The sequence below is a fragment of the Galeopterus variegatus genome, unplaced genomic scaffold, assembly GCF_000696425.1.
Source record: "Galeopterus variegatus unplaced genomic scaffold, G_variegatus-3.0.2 Scaffold1916, whole genome shotgun sequence".
Taxonomy (NCBI): Eukaryota; Metazoa; Chordata; class Mammalia; order Dermoptera; family Cynocephalidae; genus Galeopterus; species Galeopterus variegatus.
In genome coordinates this window covers 134,582-157,082 of record NW_007728027.1, presented here as the reverse complement: position 1 = coordinate 157,082, position 22,501 = coordinate 134,582, and the positions used below count along the sequence as shown (strand labels likewise).

Below are 22,501 nucleotides of genomic sequence, written 5' to 3'. Positions count from 1 at the left end.
GAAAGAAAGAAAGAAAGAAAGAAAGAAAGAAAGAAAGAAAGAAAGAAAGAAAGAAAGAAAGAAAGAAAGAAAAAGAAAAGAGAGAAAAAGAAACTGAGGGAAGGAGAAGAGGGAGAAAACAAATGTTCATTTTTTCTATGGTTGATTTCTGTGATTTGCTTTTTTAATTCCAATAGTCAATTTATATATTGGAATTTTTAAACCTTTCATGTATAATTGAACGATTATCTTTGGAGAAAACTGTTGCCATCAGTAAGATGAGCTCAAATAAACCCAAAGAAGATTTTCCAACAGTTCCTTACAAACAGTGTACAGTCAATAAATGTTCATAGCACTGAGCTGCCACAGAAGCAGGATTTTTTTTTTCTTACCTCTTAACACAACATACTAATTACTCAGTAAAATAATAAGTCAGTACTATAAGTAGCACTAATTTGGGGCTGAGGCATAACATCTCAGTACTTACTGGGTAAGGGAAGTAAGAGATTGAAAATATCTCTTCAATATCCCCCAAAACATCTTATTTAACAGACTGGAAATTTTAAGTCAATTTTTAGTTTGAAGAAGTCACCAGGATTCCCATTTTACATGCCAAATTTCAAACGATGAAACACAAATGCATTCCTACTAAACTTATTCCCTTTAACTTTAACAAAGTTAAAGTTCTCTTTAACTTTGGCTACTATAAGCCTACACTGAGTGACAGCTGCCAAAAAGAGGAGCTGTATGTTAACCAGTTTGGGAAAACCAAATTAACGTTTTTGTTTTTAAATGCCGAGTATTTAAAGCTCTGTTACATGACTTTTACTTTATTGGCATCAGAGTATGGATGGATGGTCAGGAAAAAAGTAAAATCCGTGGTATCAAGTGTTTCCTCTTACCATAATTCTAAACCATCTTCCAGAAGATAAACATGTGGAGGCTGGGAAACATCTGTACTCAGTTGAATAACTGGGAGCAGGAAAGGGTACAGGTTCTTGCTGTCTGCTCCTAATCCCTATGGGAAGTATAAATAAAACTTATAATAAGACACTCTAAGGTCCCATCCCCCACCAAAAAATTGCCTATTATATAAAAAGCCCTAAAACCAATTTATAAAAGGTAAATCAGACTTTTAGGATGGCCCTAATTATAAGCAATAAAAAAATAAAGTTAGCTCTGTTTACAATTGGAAAGTAAGCATCAAAAAATACTATTCAATTGCCTAATGGCAGTAAAAAAATATATGCCAAGGCTACACACACTTGTTCATTTTAAGATCCCACATAGGAAGTATTTATTTTACCCTCCCTGTGACTACAGAAGAAATACTAACACTGGTATTTTAAATTCTATTAACACTGTCATCTAAATAACTAACCAAAAAGGAACCCAGCCTAAATTTAATCAGTAAGATAATTAAATTACGGTACATCCAAATTCTAGAATACTGAGTAGCTATGAAAATGGATTTGGCATGGAATGTAAAAATCTCAAAAATAACTGTAAATTGGATTTAAAAGTTACAAATGTGTCTCTAACAATTCCACATATCAAAGAATTTTTTAAAAAATATCTATATATCTGTATATGCAGACATATGCATAAAAATGTTTCTGAAACAAACAAAAAAATGTTAATTCTAGTTAACATATCTATGGAAAAAAGAAAAGAATGTCGGGAAGAGGGCAAAAGAATTTTTTTTTCACTTTCTGTATGCTTTCCAAAAAACTATGTACACATTATTTTTTTAATGAAGAATTTCTGTTAACATTTTTAAAGGACACAGAAAGAACATGGAAGAAGGGGTCTAATCTAAATTCCAGTTTGCCTAACTACTATCTTAGGAAGGCTGACTCATTGTATCACATTGTAAGTATTTTGGAAGAAAACAAAAAGGAATAAAAAGTCAATCTCTAAACCATAATGATCTCTATAATCTGATAAACACAGAAAGGAAACCAAATAAACTAACACATCTTCATTTAAGAAATAATTCAAATGTCAACACAGTTTATACAAAACTACAATGTCGCAAAACATATACATATTCCCCTTTTGATGACATATACATACTAAGTTCAATCTTTTTTAATCAATTTGAGTGTACAATACATAACTATTAACTAGAGTAACCAGGCTGTACATTAAATCTCCAGAATTGATTCATTCTGTGTAACTGAAACTCTATATTCTTTGCTTAATATATTTTCCCCACCTCCAGCCCCTAGCAAGCAACCACCATTCTACTCTCTACTTCTATGATTTCAACTTTTTTAGATTCCACATATGGGATCATGCAGTATTTATCTTTCAGCTCAATCTTTATCATAAACACTTCAGTGGAAATACATAAAGTTTATCCTTAAACATCTTAAGTTTGGCCCTTTCTATAACTAAAAATCATTTAGAAGACCATATTTAAGAGTTTTCCTAAAGGAAGAGAATTATAAAAATGCCATTATTTAATAAAGTACCATACTGGGTCTTAAAATTCAGTTAAATTTCACTTTCTATAGCTCCATTCACTTTCTATAGTTCCATTCATGGAACAAAAAAGAGAACATTAAGAGAAAATAATCAAGGTCATTTTGGTAGACTTAAAATTACCTTGGAAAATTAGAATTTATTGACTTAAGTGCATATCCTAATAAGCACAAAATAAACTAGCATTAGCAAAACTAAAGTAAGCAACTGCTAAACACACAAACTCTCTTGGTCAAAGCCTGAAGACAGTCAATAACCTTTAATCTAGTGTCAAAAGAATGTGTCCAACCTCCAATATGCAGCTTAAAGTAAATTTTAACACTCCTTGGGCCTACAGTAATTACAAGACATTATCTATAACACTACAAAAGTTCAAAAATAAATTCATTAGTTATTAAGAAAACTATCAAAAATGAGTACGGGGGAATCATATTCTACTACAATTACATAAGATTTAAGGGGAAATTGGGTGAAGGATACATGGCACCTCTCTGTACTATCATTGCAACTTCCTGTAAATCTATAATTATTTCAAAACAAAGTTAGGGGAAAAAAAAGAATAGCACCTCTAATATTGGCCTTTCTCGGGGTACTGTCTGTGGCTTTCTTCTCATGTCCCATGAACACACTAATGATGTCCAAATCTATTAACTCCAACCCTCTGAACTACAGACACTCAAGTGACTACAAGACAGCATCATCCAGAAGGCATCTCAAACTCTAATACTCAAACCAACTAAACCCATTGTCTTCCCCCAAATAAAGTTCTTCTTCCTGTACTTCCTGACTTAAGTGACTTAGTGATAAACTATATCACAACCACCTCCTGGTTACTATTATTCCTTTCACCACATCTAAACAATCCTTAATTCTATCTCTTTAATATTTTTCATATCTTTTCCCTTCTTTCCATGGCTTTAACTCAGGTCCCCACCAACTTTTTCAATGTTAACAGAAAGCATCTCCTAACTAGTCTCCTTGACCATGGTTTTACCCATTTCAAACCAGTGTCTCCAGTGGTGTCCTATGTTTCTAAAATAAAAATGATCACAATACTCCTCTCTCTGAACTTCAAGAGACATTCTTTTAGCCTTCCTGACCAGTCTCACATACAAAAGCTCTATGCTCTTTGTTCCAGCTATACCAAACAGCTCACAGTATTAGAAACACTGTGCTAACATCTGGAGAAAGCTGATAGATTCATAGATTCAACAGATGCATTTACTACTGTTCTCTCCCAAAACCCACTAAAAGGATATACTAGGATTTTTTTAAAGACCTATAACCATAAGCATAAACGTAGCATAGAAAGAGATAAAAGCAATTCAATTTGGAAGCTGGGAAGAAAGACAAGTGATACCTGACTTAACAGACTATAAGAAACCAAAGCTCAAATCCAATGGCAGGGGCAGTAAGAAGCAACCAGATTTACATTACAGAACCTCCAAACAACTCAGGAACTGGTGGTGCTAGGTATTTTGAGAAGTGTGTGTGCATTTTGGGAATAACAAAGGGGGTGAAGGGTCGGTAGGATGGGGGGGATGTGTAAATTAAGAGGACTTCTAGCAAGTGTTTAAAAAGCAGTTTGGGCCGGCCCGGTGGTGCACTGGAGAGTGCGCCGCTTGGGAGCGCGGTGGCGCTCCCGCCGAGGGTTCAGATCCCATGTGGAGACCAGTTCCCGCTCACTGGCTGAGCACGGTGTGGGCGCAACACTGAGGGTTGCGATCCCGTTGCCGGTCCCCGGTACGGGCACGACACCGAGGGTTGCGATCCCGTTACCAGTCAGTAAAAAAGACAAAAAGAAAAAAAAAGCAGTTTGATACCATGATCACACCCACATCCAAAAAAAAAAACAACTGGCCCTCCTCTGATCCAGAATAAAACTGGCTGTTTATTTTTGTAAGATAAAATGGATCGTCTCAAAACAGAGAGATCCTGGTAATTGAAAGTAGAGATACAATATAAAACAGGAAGATTACATTAGCACGTAACAGGCAGAAGACTGAAGGATCTTTCACTGAAGAAAGACCTCAAAATATTAACATGGAATGTTCTCCTACAAAACTGAGCCTGATCATTTTAAAGGAAAAAGCCACAACAGCAAGCTTCCCACACATACTCGGCCCTTCCATTCAGCTTCTTAGTGCCCATTCCTAAATTTATACAAACAAAATGTTGATAGTTCTTGAAGTTGGGTGATGCTTAAGGATTCATTACAGTTTGTTCTTCTTTTGTGTATGCTTAAATTGCCTGTATGGAAAGTAAATAAACAGATAAAAGCAGGCAACCAAGGATCAACAGATATGATTAAAACAAGTAATATGAAAAACAGAGAACAAAATGAACAGAAAACAGCAGCTCGAAGGAAACGGAGACCAGACAGAGATGAAAGCTTGGAAAAATATATCATTAATATCCTTGGTAGAATAAAAGAAAACATTGCATTCATGAGGCAAAAATAAAAGGTACAAAATGATTACTCAATAAAACAAAAAAGAACTCACAGACTTTAAAACCTGAAAGCAGGAAAGAAAAACTCAATACAAAGGTTGAAAGATAAAGCTGAGGAAATCCCTCAAAAAGCAGAAAGGACAAAAAGAAGAAAAAGTAGGAAAGAAACAGTAAGCAAATTAGAGGACTGGTTTACTACATCTATCACCTAAGTAATAAAAAATCAGAAAGAGAGGAGTCCTGGTCAAGACGGTGGAATAGATGGTACTCAGCTTCACTCTCTCCTACAAGTCAACCAATTTACAACTATAATAATGTAACAACAGCCAAGCTGGGGCCACTGGAGCTCAGGGGAAGAGGAGGAGAGACCTACGGAGTTCATGAAGGCGGGAGAAACCACAATGAGAGAAAGAAAAAACTGCTTGGAGCATTTTGGCCACAGCCACTTTAAGACTGGAGCTGATGAGCGCATGGAGCAGGAGCCAGCAGAAGCCACAGCTTTGCCCTTCAGATAGAGTTACTTGGAGGAGGCAGGGGAGAAGAGGGCCTTGGTGGCCCCCAGGACAGCACGACCACTAATAGGGTTTCCCTGAACCAGTGCAGGAGGAGGAGCAAGATCTGCTAAAAGAGGGGAGCCACTGAGAGGCTGGTGAGTCATCACAAGGGACCGGTGCAGAGCCCATCCCATGGGAAGTGTTTGGAGCATGGGCAATGGGGGAGACAGGCCCACTGGGAGAACACTGGGACACAGCAAGGACAGCCAATCTGCCCCCCCAATCAGCACAGGACCACTCAGAGGAGACTGGTCATGAATGCAGAATTGAGGTGCAGTTTTATGAAAAAACTCAGGTCCAGATCAGAGTACCTACACAACCCAGGTGCACTGGGTCTCTGGAGAGCCAGAAGTACCTATAAGGTCAACCATTAAACCCTGAACTGCACAAAAAGCCTTCCCTAGAGAAACAGCAGCAAAGCAGCAATTTAGCTCAACCACACAGCTCAAGTACTGGCTCCCACAGGAAGTTCCCCCATTTTAGAAGCAAGCAAAGGACAAAAAATTGGTTCCAGCCCAGGCACACCACCAGCGCAATGGGGCCCACCAGGGGACATGAGGCACAGAGCCAGGAACTGGACACCCGCCCACAACCACTCACACTGCTAGCACCTTGGGGCCTGGGACCAGACCCCCCCCACCCACAACCAGGCAGACCACCAGTGCCACAGTGCATGCCAAAAACATCACCTCCATGTGGGTGGCCCACCACAGTCACCACAGTAACCACGGCTGCTGTGAAAGTGGCTAGACACCACAAGCATCACACAGATGGTCCACCAACCACTAGAGTGCATTGACACAAGGAGAATCACCAACAGAGACCAAAGAAAAGAACAGGATGTCTCTCTTCACAAAGCACATTCCAGAGTGACAGAAGAAGCCGCCGCTCTATGATCTCTTACTGGGGGACCTGAACACACCTCTCAGCACTGGACAGATCATCTAGGCAACAAATCAACAGAGTAACCATTACTCTTTCAGAGGGAGAGAAGAAATCTAGGGTTATCAGTGGTGGGAGGGGTGAGGGAGAGGGGGATGGGAGAGATTGGACAAGTGGCATAAAAAATACAATTTGTAACAATAAACATACTAGTAATATTGATTTAATCCACATATGTCAACACTAAATCCCAAAAATGTGTATAATCAATTACAATTCAATAAAAAGAAAAAAATCAGAAAGGGAAAACAGAAAAACGTAAAGGGGTGGAAAAAATAAAATACAATAAAGATATCTAGAACTCAATAACATGAGTTTCCAGTTTGAAATGTTCACCAAGTGTCCAAAACAACAGGATGAAAATGCACCCACATCATCATGAAATTGAAAACTAGAAAGAGATGGTCACCCACGTTGCCAGAAATGAAAGGAGAGTTGACAGATTTAAAAATTAAGAATTAGAATGGCTTCAGGGTGCCTAGAGCAACTTTGGAAGCTATAAGACAAAGGAAAAATGCCTCTAAAATTGTGAGGGGACAACCTAGAATTTTATACCAAACCATTCATGAATGTGAAAACAGAATAAAGACATTTTCACACTTTCAAAGTCTCAAAAAAATTTTACCTCCCATGTATCTTTTGCAGAATGCCACTGCCTTTGTTGGGCTTCATCAGAAAGAGGAAATAAAAGAAGAAAGACAATGACATGAAGCATAGAAAACAGGCAACCCACAGAAAGGACAGGCAAGAAGAATCCTTTTGATGACAGTAAATGCAGATCCAGTTGTAACATCTCTGCATGAATATAAAGTAGAACCAGTCCAGACTGAAGCACATAAGACTCTTTCATATTTCTTGAAAATGATAAAAGTAACAAAATACCCGGTTTGTCTGATTACACTGAAGGAATGTTTAGATAACAGGTGAAGAATATGGCCTTGATTACATAGAAAATTAAGTGTAGTAAGCAGACATCTAAGATGACCACCTAAGATTCTTGGCCTCTTGTGTAAACACACCATTACATGGTTATTCAATCAAATGCTAATCTAGATACTACTGTAAAGAGATTTTACAGATGTAAGTAAAGTCTCAAATTAGGGCCGGCCCGGTGGCGCACTGCTACAGTGCGCTGCTTGGGAGCGTGGTGGCGCTCCCGCCGAGGGTTCGGATCCCACATACAAACCGGTTCCCGCTCACTGGCTGAGTGAGGTGCGGGCACAACACCGAGGGTTGCGATCCCGTTGCTGGTCCCGGTCCAGTACAGGCGCAACACTGAGGGTTGCGATCCGTTGCCGGACACGAAAAAAAACAAAAAAAAAAAAAAAGTCTCAAATTAACTGACCTTAAAGAGAGATTATCCAGGCAGGCCTGACGTACTCACAGAAGCCCTTTAAAAGAGTTTTCTCTGGCTAATTACATATGGGAAATCACACATTCAAAGCCTCAGGGATTTGACAACAGGATTTCTCCATTGCTGACTTTCAAGATGGAAGGTTCAAGGAATGTGGCTGGACTCTAGGGAAAGAGAGAGGCCCTCAGCTGACAGCCAGCAAGTAAACTGGGACCTCAGTCCTACATCAAGGAACTAAATTCTGCCAATAAGCTGAATGAGTGTGGCACCAGATTCTTCCCCAAAGCCTACGTGGGAGAACCTAGCCTGGCAGATGCCTCAATTTCAGCCTGTTACACCCCGATCAGAGAATTCAGACATGGCATGCCCAGCCTTCTGACTTAAAGAACTATGAGCTAATAAACAGATGTTGTTCTAAGCCACCAAAATTATAGTAATTTGTTACACAGCAACAGAAAACTTATACATTAAGCAAACAGAATTACTAATATTAGGGGTGAAGACTGGGAAGATGATGTTCAAGAAAGGAAAATTAATCATGACATAAAGATATATGACTTCAATAGCTTTTATATAGTCACACAAATAACGACTCTAACTTGCACCAAATTTAAATTATAATATAACTATATTGGGAGGATGGAGGGTTTAGGAGTAACATAAAGGGGTATGAAAGGATTAAATCTTCATTTTCTATACAGGGAAGTCAAGAGTTAATGCCTTTATATAATGCTTAAATCAAGAATAAACAACATAAGCATGTTACTTAGAGCTAGAAAAGTTTAAAAACCAAAGAAATCTGCCCATAAGCATTGAAAATGGATTTCTCCACCAAACAAAATGGAGAAAAGAGCAAGACTGTTACTTTCAGTAAAATATCTTCAAGAAGAATATTTTTTAAAAAAAGAAAAAAGAAAAACCTACAAGAACCAACTCCTTAACCTATCTGTGTAAAATTGACCAATATATAAATCTTTTTTTTAAAAAAAGAAGGAAAAAAGTATTACATTATCTCACCAATAGGGGGCTTTGCACATGCTGGTCCACTCTCATCCTTAAAGTACCATTAATACCACTGTTTAACTAACACTAACCATTAACACCTCTTGTTTAACACTATTTAACAACAATACTATTTGGGTACCACCTCTGTCAGGAGACCTTCCCTGATGTCCCACCTCACCCTCCAGTCTGAGATAGGTAACCCACCATGTACCCCCATAGTACCACGTTCTTATGGTTAAGAGAGTACTTAACACAACTGTCTAGTATTTCTCTAGATAGTCACCTTCACAGAGAGCTTGCCCTATTCAGTTCTGTATCCCAGTGCCTACTACCATGTATTGCACATTGCAGGTTCTCGAAAAGTTTTTATTGTATGAAAGAATGCTTATTTCCACTGAGACAAATTACTACAGACTAGAAAATTTAATTTCACCCAGTTATCACCCTCCCCTGTCAACAACTACCAGAGCCTGGGTTGCCAGGTTTAAAAAAATACAAAAACATAACACTATCTCTCTATTACATGTTAAAAACTATAAGATAGCAGCATTTTCCAGGAAGGGAAACTTACCAAATAAACTTTAGTATAATCTTCCCAAATAACTGAAAAATATATTTTAAACTACAGTGTCAATTTTATCATTAAACATTATATGCTTTCTCCAAGAAATGATTTCTCCAGATTATGATTTGGTTGGAACCTTGCACCCTTCGCTTATACAAATATACAAGGTACTTAACATGTATTAAAGAAAAAGGTCCAAACATTCCATGAGGGTTACTCTAGCTTCCTAAGATTACCTGAAGTAACACCGCCTAACACAAGTTAAAGGCTGGGTTTTTTTCACATTTCCCTCACAAAACTCCCAAGTTGAGCCTAAAAACATTTTGGCAGAAATATAATACAAAAGATCTAGGGGTCAGTCTTTGTTCTGCTACTTACAGATGCAATCACAGGGTAGTCAATAATAATATTCTCTTAGCCTTTGTATCCTCTTCTATAAAAGGGATATAATCTTCACATAAGAATTACAGGGTAGATAGGAAAAGATGCTGGGCCAGACAGTTATTCGTATAAAAGTGCTTTAGTGGGCACAGTGTGATTATTTAATGGTATAGTTTCAGTTTTACCAGATGAAAAGAGTTATGGGGGTGGGGGTGGGGTGGATGGTGGTGATGGCTGCACAACATTATGAATGTATTTAATACCACTAAACTGTACACTTAAAATTGGTTAAAATGGCAAATTTTATGTTATGTGCATTTTACCACAATAAAAAAAATTAGGGAAAAAAGTGCTTTAAAAATATTTATATCACAATTCATCTATCTAAAATTGCCTTAGGTAGGAATTGTAATTGTAAAACTAATCCATAAATATCTACAAAAAGAATGAGTTCACACTTAAAAACTATCAAGGTACCTGAGAAAGGCTTTAAAAAACAAACAAACAAAAAAAACCCCCTAATATTGGAAAGTTTTAGAGTAGTAATTCTTAATTAGGAATTAAGATTTCCCCACTAGAAAATTTTTCAAACTTGGGGGTGGGGTCAGTAAAATCACTTGAGAATCCCCATACCCAGATATTCTAACTCTTGACCTTAAACTCTTCCCTCTCTACACTCTAACTGTTAAGACAGTAATTCAAATGAGAACTACTGTCCGGTTCTCTTTCTCTGAAGTTTCAGGTTCCTCTCCACCTGCTGCACATCCCAACACTCCACAGTCAAATGCCTGAAATCAAATTTACTCCTCTCCCCTCAAAAGCATCTCCTGTTTTCCTGCCTTCACGAGTTATGAAAGGGAAATTTTTTTATTTTAAATCAAGGAAAGAGTGAAAATATAGAGTAAGTTTAGAAAAGCCCTGAACACCAGGAAAACTGCACGCACAGTACAATGGATTGTACAAATCATCACTGGAGACCCCTACAGAAATCAGTAAAAAGTAGAGAATATTTTTCAAATGTCTTTAAAAAAACATCCAAAGTAAAGAAACAAAAGTTATTTTAAAAACTGTTTAGGGCCGGCCCGGTGGCGCACTGGATAGTGTGCCGCTTGGGAAGCATGGCGGCGCTCCCGCCCGAGGGTTCGGATCCCACATACAGACCGGTTCCCGCTCACTGGCTGAGCGAGGCGCAGGAGCAACACCGAGGGTTGCAATCCCGCTGCCGGTCCCGGTCCGGTACGGGGGCGACACTGAGGGTTGCGATCCGTTGCTGGACACGGAAAAAGACAAAAAAAAAAAAAAAAAAAAAAAACCTGTTTAGACCACATGTGGAAAAAAAAAAAAGTAAAATGTGAAGGTTTTCACTACTATTCTCATAATCACATGAAAACAATAAAAATATTTTAAAGGAAGAAAAAAAACACTAAACTAAGAAACTCTGTGAAATGACTTACCTGAACAAGATGAATAAGTGTTGTCAGAATAGCACATCTCAACATGTTGTGTTCTTCACTCTGCTTCCAAAGAAGGGGCAAATATTGTACCAAACATCCCACGTATGGTCGTATCTATAACAACAACAGAAGCAGGGAAGCAACAGAATTATATTAGTAAAGAAGTCAATTTAATTCAAGAAACAATGGCAAAACACTATTAAGTCCAGGCACAAATATTTAATACTTATTACGTGTAATGTATTAAACACATATCCTTTTAAAGATAAATCACACATTTCATACAGACCCAGGGCTCTATGGTAAATATTTTTAAATAATTTTAAACAATAATTGAATGAAGTAAAATTTATGAATATAAAACATTTTTTAGAGGTAATAGAAAATGCTGTTATGTCTTGCTTCTTTTTTAATAAAACAGCTTACCTTACTGAAAATTACACTATGTTTTAAAAAGAGTCAGCATTTACTCATTCATTCCATAATTATTTAATACCATAATCCAAGTTTCAGGCCCTGAGTACAAGGCACTGGAAAGAAAAGGATGTAAAGAAAACCATACAAACCCTTACAATGAAAAAGGATAAGTGCAATGATGAAGGTATATATAAGGTATGATGAAAACACAGGGAAAGAACACCATTTTCAAATGATGAAGCTGGCAAGCCCACTATGGATTAAGTAAATCAGCTTTTTAAAATATACCCTGAAGCACAGCAAAGCTTCACAGTGAGTTTCTCGAAAAATAAAATGGATCTACACTGAAGATGGACAGCGTTCACTCCTACTCCGGGATTAGGATCACAGTATTTGAAATTGCTCTGAGAAGAGTACCCTTGGTGATGAAACAGAAATACTAGACCTTCACAGCTTCAGTACTATCTATTTGAATCTCATGAATTAAAATAAAAAAACTGTTTCCAAAAAGGGCAAGTTTCCTTATTCTGCTTACAAAACATCACAGTTGTGGCAAAACAACTGTAGGATCTGTTCCCCCTTGTGGGAATAGGATGCAGAAGAATAATTAAATTTTTGCCCAAATATTTCAGTGAGCTATAATTGAATAATTATGAACAGTCAGGTTTTTCATGAATTTACTTACCATGTATTACCTTATTTTCAAAGTCTGGATCACACTATTACAATAGCTAATATTTATTGAGCACTTTCTCAATTTTTACTAAGTGTTCTCTCAAAAATCACTACAACTAGCTTATAAAAGCAGGCCAATTAATTTGTAAAAAAAAAAAAAAACGTTTCAAAGTACCTAACTCATTCATACACAACTAAAAACAGCATGTAACAGCACAATATACTGATAAGAAAAGTAAGCCAGTTTTGGTTTTGAACAAATAGAATACTTTCCAAGAAATGACAGAAGGGAAGTATATGCTATGAACTGTAACTGTGGTTATAAAACTAAAGTACCTAGTTACACTTGAAAGCCATAAAATATTTATATTCCTATAATCTTAGCTGTTCTAAATTAAAATTAATGTTTCAAAAACAATATTTCAAGCGTTTGGATCCCCGTACCAGCCAGTGGCCAAAAAAACCCACAATATTTCAAAATCACCCATACAGTTACTGTTGTAAAAGCTCCCCCCCTCAAATGCTAGGAGTTAAAGAGAATAGAGTGGTGTGACATGAGAGTCAAACACATTCCAATGGAGTGGGAGTGGGAACTAGTAGGCAAAAAAAAACAAGTGCATTATTGGGACAACTGAGGAAATCTGAATAGTGACTTTATTAGACAACAGCACTGGATCGGTGTTAAGTTTCCTGAGTCTAATCAAGTTTATGGCAATGTAGGAAAAGGAGCATATGTGTCTTAGGAAGAAGGAGCCATCTAATATTTAGGCGTGAGGCATCATGATGTCTGCAACTAAAATTCAAATGGTTTAACAACAACAACAACAACAAAAATCTGTATATTTGGATAGATAAAGAGAGCAAATGTGAACTGTTAATAACTAATAAAACCAGGTGAAGGATATATGGATGTTGATCTATTCTTGCAACTTTTCTGTAGGTTTGAGATTTTCCAATGAAAAGAAGTGAAATACTGTCCATATACAATTCTGAAAAGGATTATACTGGACAGGCCATTTTCAATTACTTGCGTAACATTTAAAGAAGCACATAGAATTAATGTTTTATAGTTATCAGGGAAATGCAAATCAAAACCACAATGAGATATCACCTCATACCTGTCAGGATTTATCAAAAAAACAAAAGACAACAAGTGTTGGTAAGAATGTGGAGAAATTGAAACACTGTTGGTGGGAATGTAAAATGGTGCAGCCACTATGGAAAATAGTATGGAGGTTCCTGAAAAAGTGAAAACTAGAACTACTATATGATCCAGTGATCCCATTTCTGTGTATTTATCCAAAAGAACTGAAATCAGAATCCTGAAGAGATTATTAGCATTCCTGTGTTCACTGCAGCACTATTCAAAATAGCCAATATGTGGAAACAACCTAAATGTCTATCAATAGATGAACAGGTATTAAACATGTGGTATATACATACAATGGAATAAACATAATATGCAGTCTTAAAAAAGGAAGAAAATTCTTCAACATGTGACAACATGACTATGCTAAATGAAAGAAGCAAATCACACAAAGAAAAATACAGCATGTTTCCATTACGTGAGGTATGTAAAATAGTCAAATTCATAGAATTGAAGAGTGCAAAGGGGTGCCAGGGGCTAGGGGTAAGGGAAATAGGGAGTTAATAATCAATAGGTATAAAATTCCAGTCAATCAAGATAAATAGCCTCCAGATATCTGCTGTAAAACATTGCACCTACAGTCAACAACAATGTTCTGTACATTCACAAAAGTGTTCTTAACACAGAATTTCAGGGAGGGGGAGGAGTACTACGAGTATCATAGTCTCATGAGTTAGTTCATTCATAGGGAGATCACTTTTATTCATAATACATGACTGAAAATGAGAAGATCAAATATGTAACAGTTTAACAAATATTTTAACAACAGCTCTATCTGCAGGGTGTTCAGAAAAATATTGTAAGTGCCTAATGACACCTCATCTTTTAGATAAAATTTTCAACAGAATATTTTATATTTCACAGAGGCTGTTTAATTTTGTTCAGAAATGCACAAACCCAAATATCGTTACCTGAGCTGGTTAGGCTTTTTGTGTTCTAAAAGATGAATGTGAATAGAAGCACAAAAGCATTTTTAAACATACTAAGCAAAAAGAATTTCAAACTTTTGGAGAAAAAGTTTAGTTAGAAGTTTGGGGAGAGACCGGTTCCCACTCACCGGCTGAGCGAGGCACGGGAGCAACACCGAGGGTTGCGATCCCGTTGCCGGTCCCCGGTCCGGTACGGGGGCAACACTGAGGGTTGCGACCCGTTGCCGGACACGGAAAAAGACAAAAAGACAAAAAAGACAAAAAAAAAAAAGAAGTTTGGGGAGACACAGGTAAAAAACTTCACTTCCACAAAAAGAAAAAAATCATTACGAAATTTCCATTAGCCAAATATACCTAAATAAGATTATAAAAAATGGCCAAATTTTGTTTTCATAATCAACTTTTTAAACAATTTATTATAATTGTATAGAACACTAAAGCATAGTGAAAACGTGTAATAATTTCATACTCATAAAAGCCTGTGAGTTAGGTGAGCTCAGAATTATCTTCACTGTTTTATACATGAGGACACAAGACATTGCCCAAGTTAAACAGCAGAGTCATGGGCTTGAAATGAGTTTATAAAACAGCTGCAATTACTATCTGTATGACCAAACTCTCAATGTTGTTTAAAAACCAATATCAAATGAAGTAATATAATACGTAATAAGAAACCTAAGGGCCAAGAAATTTATAAGATATTACCACTTTTAGACACCAGTACCCAGATCTGCTCAAAATGATAAGTGACTCAAAACCTGCCTCTGGTGTTACACAATGTTGAGTTTGAAAACCGGCAGTGCCACTAAAATGTACGGACTTTGACAAGTTCTTTAAGTCCCAAATTGTTTGAGGTAAATTCTAACTTCCACCACAAAGTTTTTGTGAGGATTAAATGAGAAATATAAGCAAAGCAATTAGCACATAAGTTACTATGTTGTCATTACTCAGTAACTGATAGCTATTCTTATCAATTGCTTTACAATTAATAAACAGGCTCAAGGTGTCAGAACTCACTAATAGCAGACCCAAGAATAGACTCTTAAGTCTGTGAGCTCCAAATCAGTTATCTTTCCCTAATAGCTTACAGATTTCCTTCAGTGCTTTTCAAACAAGGACATGCAGTGGTGAACTGGAATATAAGAAACTACAGGATAATTACAGTGTGGTTTCCTGAACTATCAATTTTTCACAAAGATTAGGAGTGACAGAGTAAGCTGAATAATTTAACTCTTAATTTTACACACCATTTTCATATTAAGCCAAATGTGGATATAATATGGACTAGACTGCAAAACACAGTTAATTTTTAAGGAAAAAACTTCTAAGAAGATTTGCATTTGTTGACAGATACTTGTGACTATGCCCTCAAACACACTGAACTTTAAGAAGTACTGAGTATAAACTTGATCTTCTAAGACATGGTAAATTCTGCTTTCCAAAATTGATGATCTAAATTTTTAATGATGTAATTTTCTTAGGCATTTTTTAAAACCTCAAATATAAATGTCAATTTTGAATAATATATAACTGAAATCATAACCTGCATGTTAGAAGCATTTTAATAAATGTTTTAACTTTTAAACAATGCAGATAAAGCAAAGATATTAACGAATTGTAAATATATTCTACTCACCTCTCTAACATATATTTTCATGTTTTACAACAAAATTACCTGCATGTTGACTCTTTCGATCACACAGGAAAGGACATGCAAAACGTGCATCTTTGTGTCACATTCTGTAACTTGCTGCAGTAACTGAAACAATAGTGTGAACATGGTTTCCAAATACTACAAGTAAAAAGAAAAAAGAAAAAAAAAAGAAAGTGAAGACGTCTACATACAAAGAAATAAATAAATCAATGTCAAAGCAATAAGATACAGAAAGACAAACCTTAGCATTTTCTGAATAACTTTAAATTGTTCAAGCTGTCAATATATAAGACAGTGATTTTTTCTTTACTGCTGCTAAATATGTCCATTTCTGAATTTAATTCATACACAAACTGAACAATGTTTAGAGAAAGACTGTCTAACTGTATGTGTTTAAATTTTATACTGTTATCTAAACTGTTAACATGCCTTTTCATTGTTCTTCCACGTATGCCTATTGCCAATCACAAAAAGTTTTGTTTTGCAAAACCTACTCATTAAAACAAAAAGAACACTGATTTCAGCACTCACATGCCAGCTATGTGATGTGGCCCTTAATATATGTTGCCTGGAAATATAAATTTTTGTAGATATATACTTGTTATTCTAAGAATGACAGAATATTTCTTATTGGTAAATAGAAAACAAATACCCTATGTCGGCTTTGAACTGCTACATTATAAAAATATGTTAGGAACTGACAAATCACAGGCACTTACATAAAATAAACGTTTGTTTTTTCAGATATTTGGTTCACTGTTATACAAATTTCTAAAATACATTTCTTCCATCCAATAATACTTAATGATTATTTTATTGAAGAAAAAAATCACTGCTCTACAAGTTTATCTATGATCCCCACAAGAATAAACATTTTATCATATAACTTTTTTCTTACCTAGCCATCTTAAGAAGAGTAAAAATTACCACCCCAAACTTACTGACATATTTAACGAGTGCTTACTGAATACCAATTATGTGAAAACACCATGCTAGGTGCTGGGGGTTGAGTAAAGAGTAAAATGACGAGTAAGTATCTTTATGTAATTTGCAAACTAGTGTAGGATACAGACACACATATATATAAGGTACAAAAGTAACAGAGAAACATAAAATGAAAGTACTAGATATTTTATAATTGTGAGAAAAGAAAAAGTTTAGCAGTCAACTTCAAAATAGATGACAAGACAGCTAAATAAAATAAGCAGAATAAGCTGCATAAAAGTAAACTGTTACCAATAAAAGTTACCAGAACAGTTACGAATAAAAATTATATCCTCCAAAATATTCCAATATATCTTTAAATTAAGCCTGACTAAATAATAGACATATAATTTCACCTATAAAATAACACTTTATATTAAAAAGATGTAAGTAGAAATTATTATAAAACCTCAAAATGAATATTCTTACCGGTAGAAATTGATCTGTTCTAAATTCAAAATCATCAACAGGTGAAGAGCAGTTAAGGAATACTGAGAATTAGTAACTCATATATGAGGTTATCAGGATAAAATATATATCTAAAACAAATATGATAAAGTAATCAAAAATTACATTTTAAACTTTCTCATAAATTAATTTCAAAAAACAATAATTTAAAAGAATTAAAATTCTTCACAATGAACTATTTTTATATTTTTTAATTTCTCAATATATGACATAGTTGATTTTCAGGTCCCTTAACCAATTCCTCCTTTTCTTCCCTTCCCTCCCCCCTCCCCCCCCATCAACATCATATCTGTTCACTTGTCTTTTTTTTTTTTTTTGACCAGTAAGGGGATCGCGACCCTTGGCACGGTGTCCTCCGCATCACCCTCAGCCAGTGAGCGCACCGGCCACCCCTATATAGGGGATCCGAACCCGCAGCCTCGGCGCTACCAGCGTCACACTCTCCTGAGTGAGCCACGGGGCCAGCCCCTGTTCACTTGTCTTAACAAAATCAAGGAATTGTTGTGATTGTTGTATATTTTTATATTTTTTAAAGGATATTTAACTTCAGAGTTGTAGCTGTTTCAATACGGACCTAAAAGAAAGTATATCATAAGTTTTTAATCATTCCAGAACTACTAAAACATCATTAATATTAAACAAATAAAAATTTTATTCCAAATCACTTTCTTTACTCTTTTTGTTAATATTAACATTACAGAGCACATTAACATCCAGAAATAAAAAGAGCCTCCCCTTAGTTTGCAGCAAGGGATAAAAAGAAAAGGTGAAGCAGTGTTTATTCCCACCCTTCTGCTTCCTAAATTTGCTTAAGGAGCCTTTTAACTAGCAGGTGCTTCCAGAAAGAAAAATAATTTGCTGTAAGGTTCGTGAAAGCATGGGACTGAGCAAAATTAGCATGCAGGTGATGCCAGAGGAAAAGAGAAAGTTGAAAAGCGAAAAATAGGTGGGGTGGGGCAAACTGTTGGATATGTGTGTGAAAGGTGCAGGAGGAGACAAGGAGAAAGAAGAGTGGGAGGAGAAAGAACACAAATGCCCATCTGAAACCTCGGTCACAGTAAATCCTTGAAATACCAAGAAGATACACCCTGAGATTTTCTAAATCTCAAAGTTCACATTTACAGAAAGGTTTATACAAGCACCTGTTCTCCCAAATCATATTTTCTTTGCATATCAGCATGTTACCTGGGCAAATCATATCATTACAACATAATCTCCTCATTCTCTTTCAAGTTTTACCTCTGAGTTGATCAGCTAAATTGGCATGGGCTAATATACTCATAGTCTCCACATAAAGTAACATGAACTCAAGCCATGATTAAATTCTATATTCTACTCTATAAAATAATATATATAAAACTTTTATTTCCTGGCTAAGGGCCATTTGTTTCTTAGATGCTACACTTTCCATACCTGCAATAGCAACTAGTTTTTCTTTGCAGCCAGAAAGTTTAAACATTTTACAGGAGTTTCTGAGGCCACGAGATGCTATTCAGGCACATTAGCCAAATGTTAAATACTCATCTGAAAAAACCACAGATTCCAAGAGCCTACAGTGCAGATGTTTTCTCACCTGCTTTTTCCCTTTATTGTCTCTAAAGGCAATGTGAACATTTCCAAATTCTAACTGATTTAACAAGTTTGCTGATTACTAATATGTACAAAGCACTGTGCCAAGTATTCTACTATGAAATGACCTCATGAAGATTATATGTTCATATATTTGATCAAAAATATTCAGTGAGGAACTATTATCTCCCAGGCATTGTGTTGGGTGCTGTAGAAAACGCTAAATAAGACCTAGTCTATGCCCTCATAGAGCTTTCAATCCAGGAGGGGGGGAAACAGATATTAAATAATTACTAATAAAAACAGCTAACATGAAAAGGTAAACCACAAGATAATCCTCGAGGACACGGACTATGTCTAGTCATCTTTAAATTCCCAGCCTTTAGTACAGAGTGAGTATACAACTAGCACTGTATTAATTTAATTCACAGACACCAAGACACGAAAGCATGAAAACCGCCCCCCAAAACAGGAAATCAAACTGCCAGCACATTGACCCTTAATTCTTTCTTGAATTTCCTCTACAAAAGGACCATACATTCTAGAGATGCATTCAACCCCTAGCCATAACTTTTATGCAAATAAGTATATAAAATAAAAGACACTTGAATGAAACTAGACGTATTTTCCTTCCTAACAAAGGGAAGTGGGTGCAATATTATGTGTTGAGAAAAAGGTGAAATAGAGATGACTTGCCTGCATTCTAGTTTAACTGAAAGAACAGAAAGCCACATCATAAGGGAAAACAAAAAGTACACAGACTTTATGAAAGTTGAGAAGCATTTAAAATATGACAAATAAAAATAAGAACAAAACTGGCTCTTCCCGGGCTTTAAAAAAAATAGAAGGTACTTACTACAAAGAGACAGAATGAACTTGGCAGAAATTCATAAGTAATAAGGGGAAAAAAATCAAAACCTGAACTTATAAAATGAAGAGCTGGGGAGAGTACTATAAGATTGGTAGAAGAGAATCTAACACATTCCTAGGGCACTAGTTGTTCAATAAATACTTGCTAAATAAACTCAGGAAAAGAAACAAAACAAACACTCCTTTTACAAGACTCTGAACATGACTTTTCATGGAGTAAATTCGGTCCTCCTGAAGAAGAATGAAATCTTAAGTATTCACAACTGGATCCAGACCAAGAACTCAGCCTGCAGTCCACCCTACCTCCAGCAGAAACCTCAGAAAACTCCTGAAAATATAACCAGCTAATTTCATACTGGAAGAACATAAGCCATAACATATCAAAAACGTTAGAAGGATCCCCAAAAGGCATGAGAGCAATAAAGAACTGAACAACAAGAAACCACAGGTGACCACTACTTCCAAGAATACTGCTGGAAAGGTAAGCATAACCTGACTCTTCTGTGCCTGTGCCAGTGTCACTGTGAATGTGCCTTAGGATAATTGTCAGGGTGGCCAATTCAAGTCCCGGACTTGGACTAGCCTAATGCCTGACCACTTCTACATCCTGTCCACAGCAGTGAAGGCAGTACACAGTCTAAAGCAGTGAGTATGGTGCTTGGGCCCAAAAGAAATGGCAGTGTCTCCAGGACATAAGACTACCAGGAAAATGTAAATAAGGCAGACATGACAGAAAAAAGTAACCTAAGGAAAAATAGAATAATGACTTCATAATTTAACTGTTTAAATAAGCCATCTTTACTCTTGGATTCTCTCTATCCCTATCTCCTAATTCTTTTAATAGACATTTTCTAAGGCTTGACTCCATGCCAGACTAAGAGATACTAATATGAATAACATCCTGTACTGTCCTATACACTGGTACTACTACTTGATACTAATAGGGCACTTTTTTTTTTCTTTTTTGCTATATTCTGCAATAAAATCAAAACCACTCAATTATACAACTTGATGTATTTCTTCTGAAATATATATACAAATGTTTCGAAAAATAATAAGCACCTTCAATTTATTCGTTTTAGAAAAAAAATTCCAAAGCTTATTTTCATATATTATGAATACCAGTCATATAAATTACAAACACAAAACTGACTGTAGGAAACTTACTAGACTAAGGTTTCCTTTCCTCCTGATTTTATTTTTTATTTTTTATTTATTTATTTTTTTCTTCTTCGTTAAATTTTTATTTTGTCAATATACAATGTATTAGATTATTATGGCCCATCACCGACACCTCCCTCCCACCTCCCTCTCTCCCCTCCCACCCAAGAATATCCTTTCCATTTGCTTCTTGTAACAACTTCAAAAAAGTATACTTGTTATATCTTCTTCCCCCCTCTCCCCGTTTTTTTTGTGAGTGTGTATGTGCGTGAATTAATTTATTTTGAGCTCCCACCAATGAGTGAGAACATGTGGTATTTCATTTTCTCTGCCTGACTCGTTTCACTCAACGTTATTCTCTCAAGGTCCATCCATGTTGTTGCAAATGGCAGTATTTCATTCGTTTTTATAGCTGAGTAGTATTCCATTGTGTAGATATACCACATTTTCCGTATCCACTCATCCGATGATGGACATTTGGGCTGGTTCCAACTCTTGGCTATTGTAAAGAGTGCTGCGATGAACATTGGGGAACAGGTATACCTTCGACTTGATGATTTCCATTCCTCTGGGTATATTCCCAGCAGTGGGATAGCTGGGTCATATGGTAGATCTATCTGCAATTGTTTGAGGAACCTCCATACCATTTTCCATAGAGGCTGCACCTTTTTGCATTCCCACCAACAATGTATGAGAGTTCCTTTTTCTCCGCAACCTCGCCAGCATTTATCGTTCAGAGTCTTTTGGATTTTAGCCATCCTCACTAGGGTGAGATGGTATCTCAGTGTACTTTTGATTTGCATTTCCCAGATGTACAGTGGTGTTGAGCATTTTTTCATATGACTGTTGGTCATTTGTATATCTTCCTTAGAGAATTGTCTACTTAGCTCTTTTGCCCATTTTTTTATTGGGATGTTTGTTTTTTTCTTGTAAAGTTGTTTGAGTTCCTTGTATATTCTGGAAATTAATCCTTTGTCGGATGTATATTTTGCAAATATTTTCTCTCACTCTGTGGGTTGTCTTTTAGCTCTGTTAATTGTTTCTTTTGCTGCACAGAAACTTTTTAGTTTGATATAATCCCATTTGTTTATTTTTCCTTTGGTTGCCCGTGCTTTTAGGGTTGTATTCATGAAGTCTGTGTCCAGCCCTATTTGCTGTAGTGTTTCTCCTATGTTTTCTTTAATAAGATTTATTGTTTCAGGGTGTATATTTAAATCGTAATCCATTTGAGTTGATTTTAGTATATGGTGAGAGGTATGGGTCTAGTTTCATTCTCCTGCATATGGATAATCAGTTCTCCCAGCACCATTTGCTGAAGAGGCAGTCCCGAAACCAGTGAATAGGCTTGGTGCCTTTGTCAAAGATCAGACAGCCATAAGTGTGTGGGTTGATTGCTGGATTCTCTATTCTGTTCCATTGATCAATGTGTCTGTTTTTATACCAGTACCATGCTGT

The 22,501-nt window shown here is 36.2% G+C and overlaps 1 protein-coding gene across 2 annotated transcripts in view; it reads right to left on the bottom strand.

The window, feature by feature from the left end:
• The window catches only part of IPO11 (importin 11), a 251,868-nt gene that overhangs the window by 144,651 nt on the left and 84,716 nt on the right, over positions 1 to 22,501 (bottom strand). For both annotated transcript variants that reach the window (XM_008579583.1, XM_008579584.1), the window contains exons 17-21: positions 17,987 to 18,020; positions 17,408 to 17,448; positions 16,016 to 16,132; positions 11,173 to 11,286; positions 882 to 997 (exon numbers count right to left, since the gene is read on the bottom strand). In XM_008579583.1, the coding sequence (XP_008577805.1) occupies positions 882 to 997; positions 11,173 to 11,286; positions 16,016 to 16,132; positions 17,408 to 17,448; positions 17,987 to 18,020 (422 nt within the window). The remainder of the gene's footprint in view (positions 1 to 881; positions 998 to 11,172; positions 11,287 to 16,015; positions 16,133 to 17,407; positions 17,449 to 17,986; positions 18,021 to 22,501) is intronic.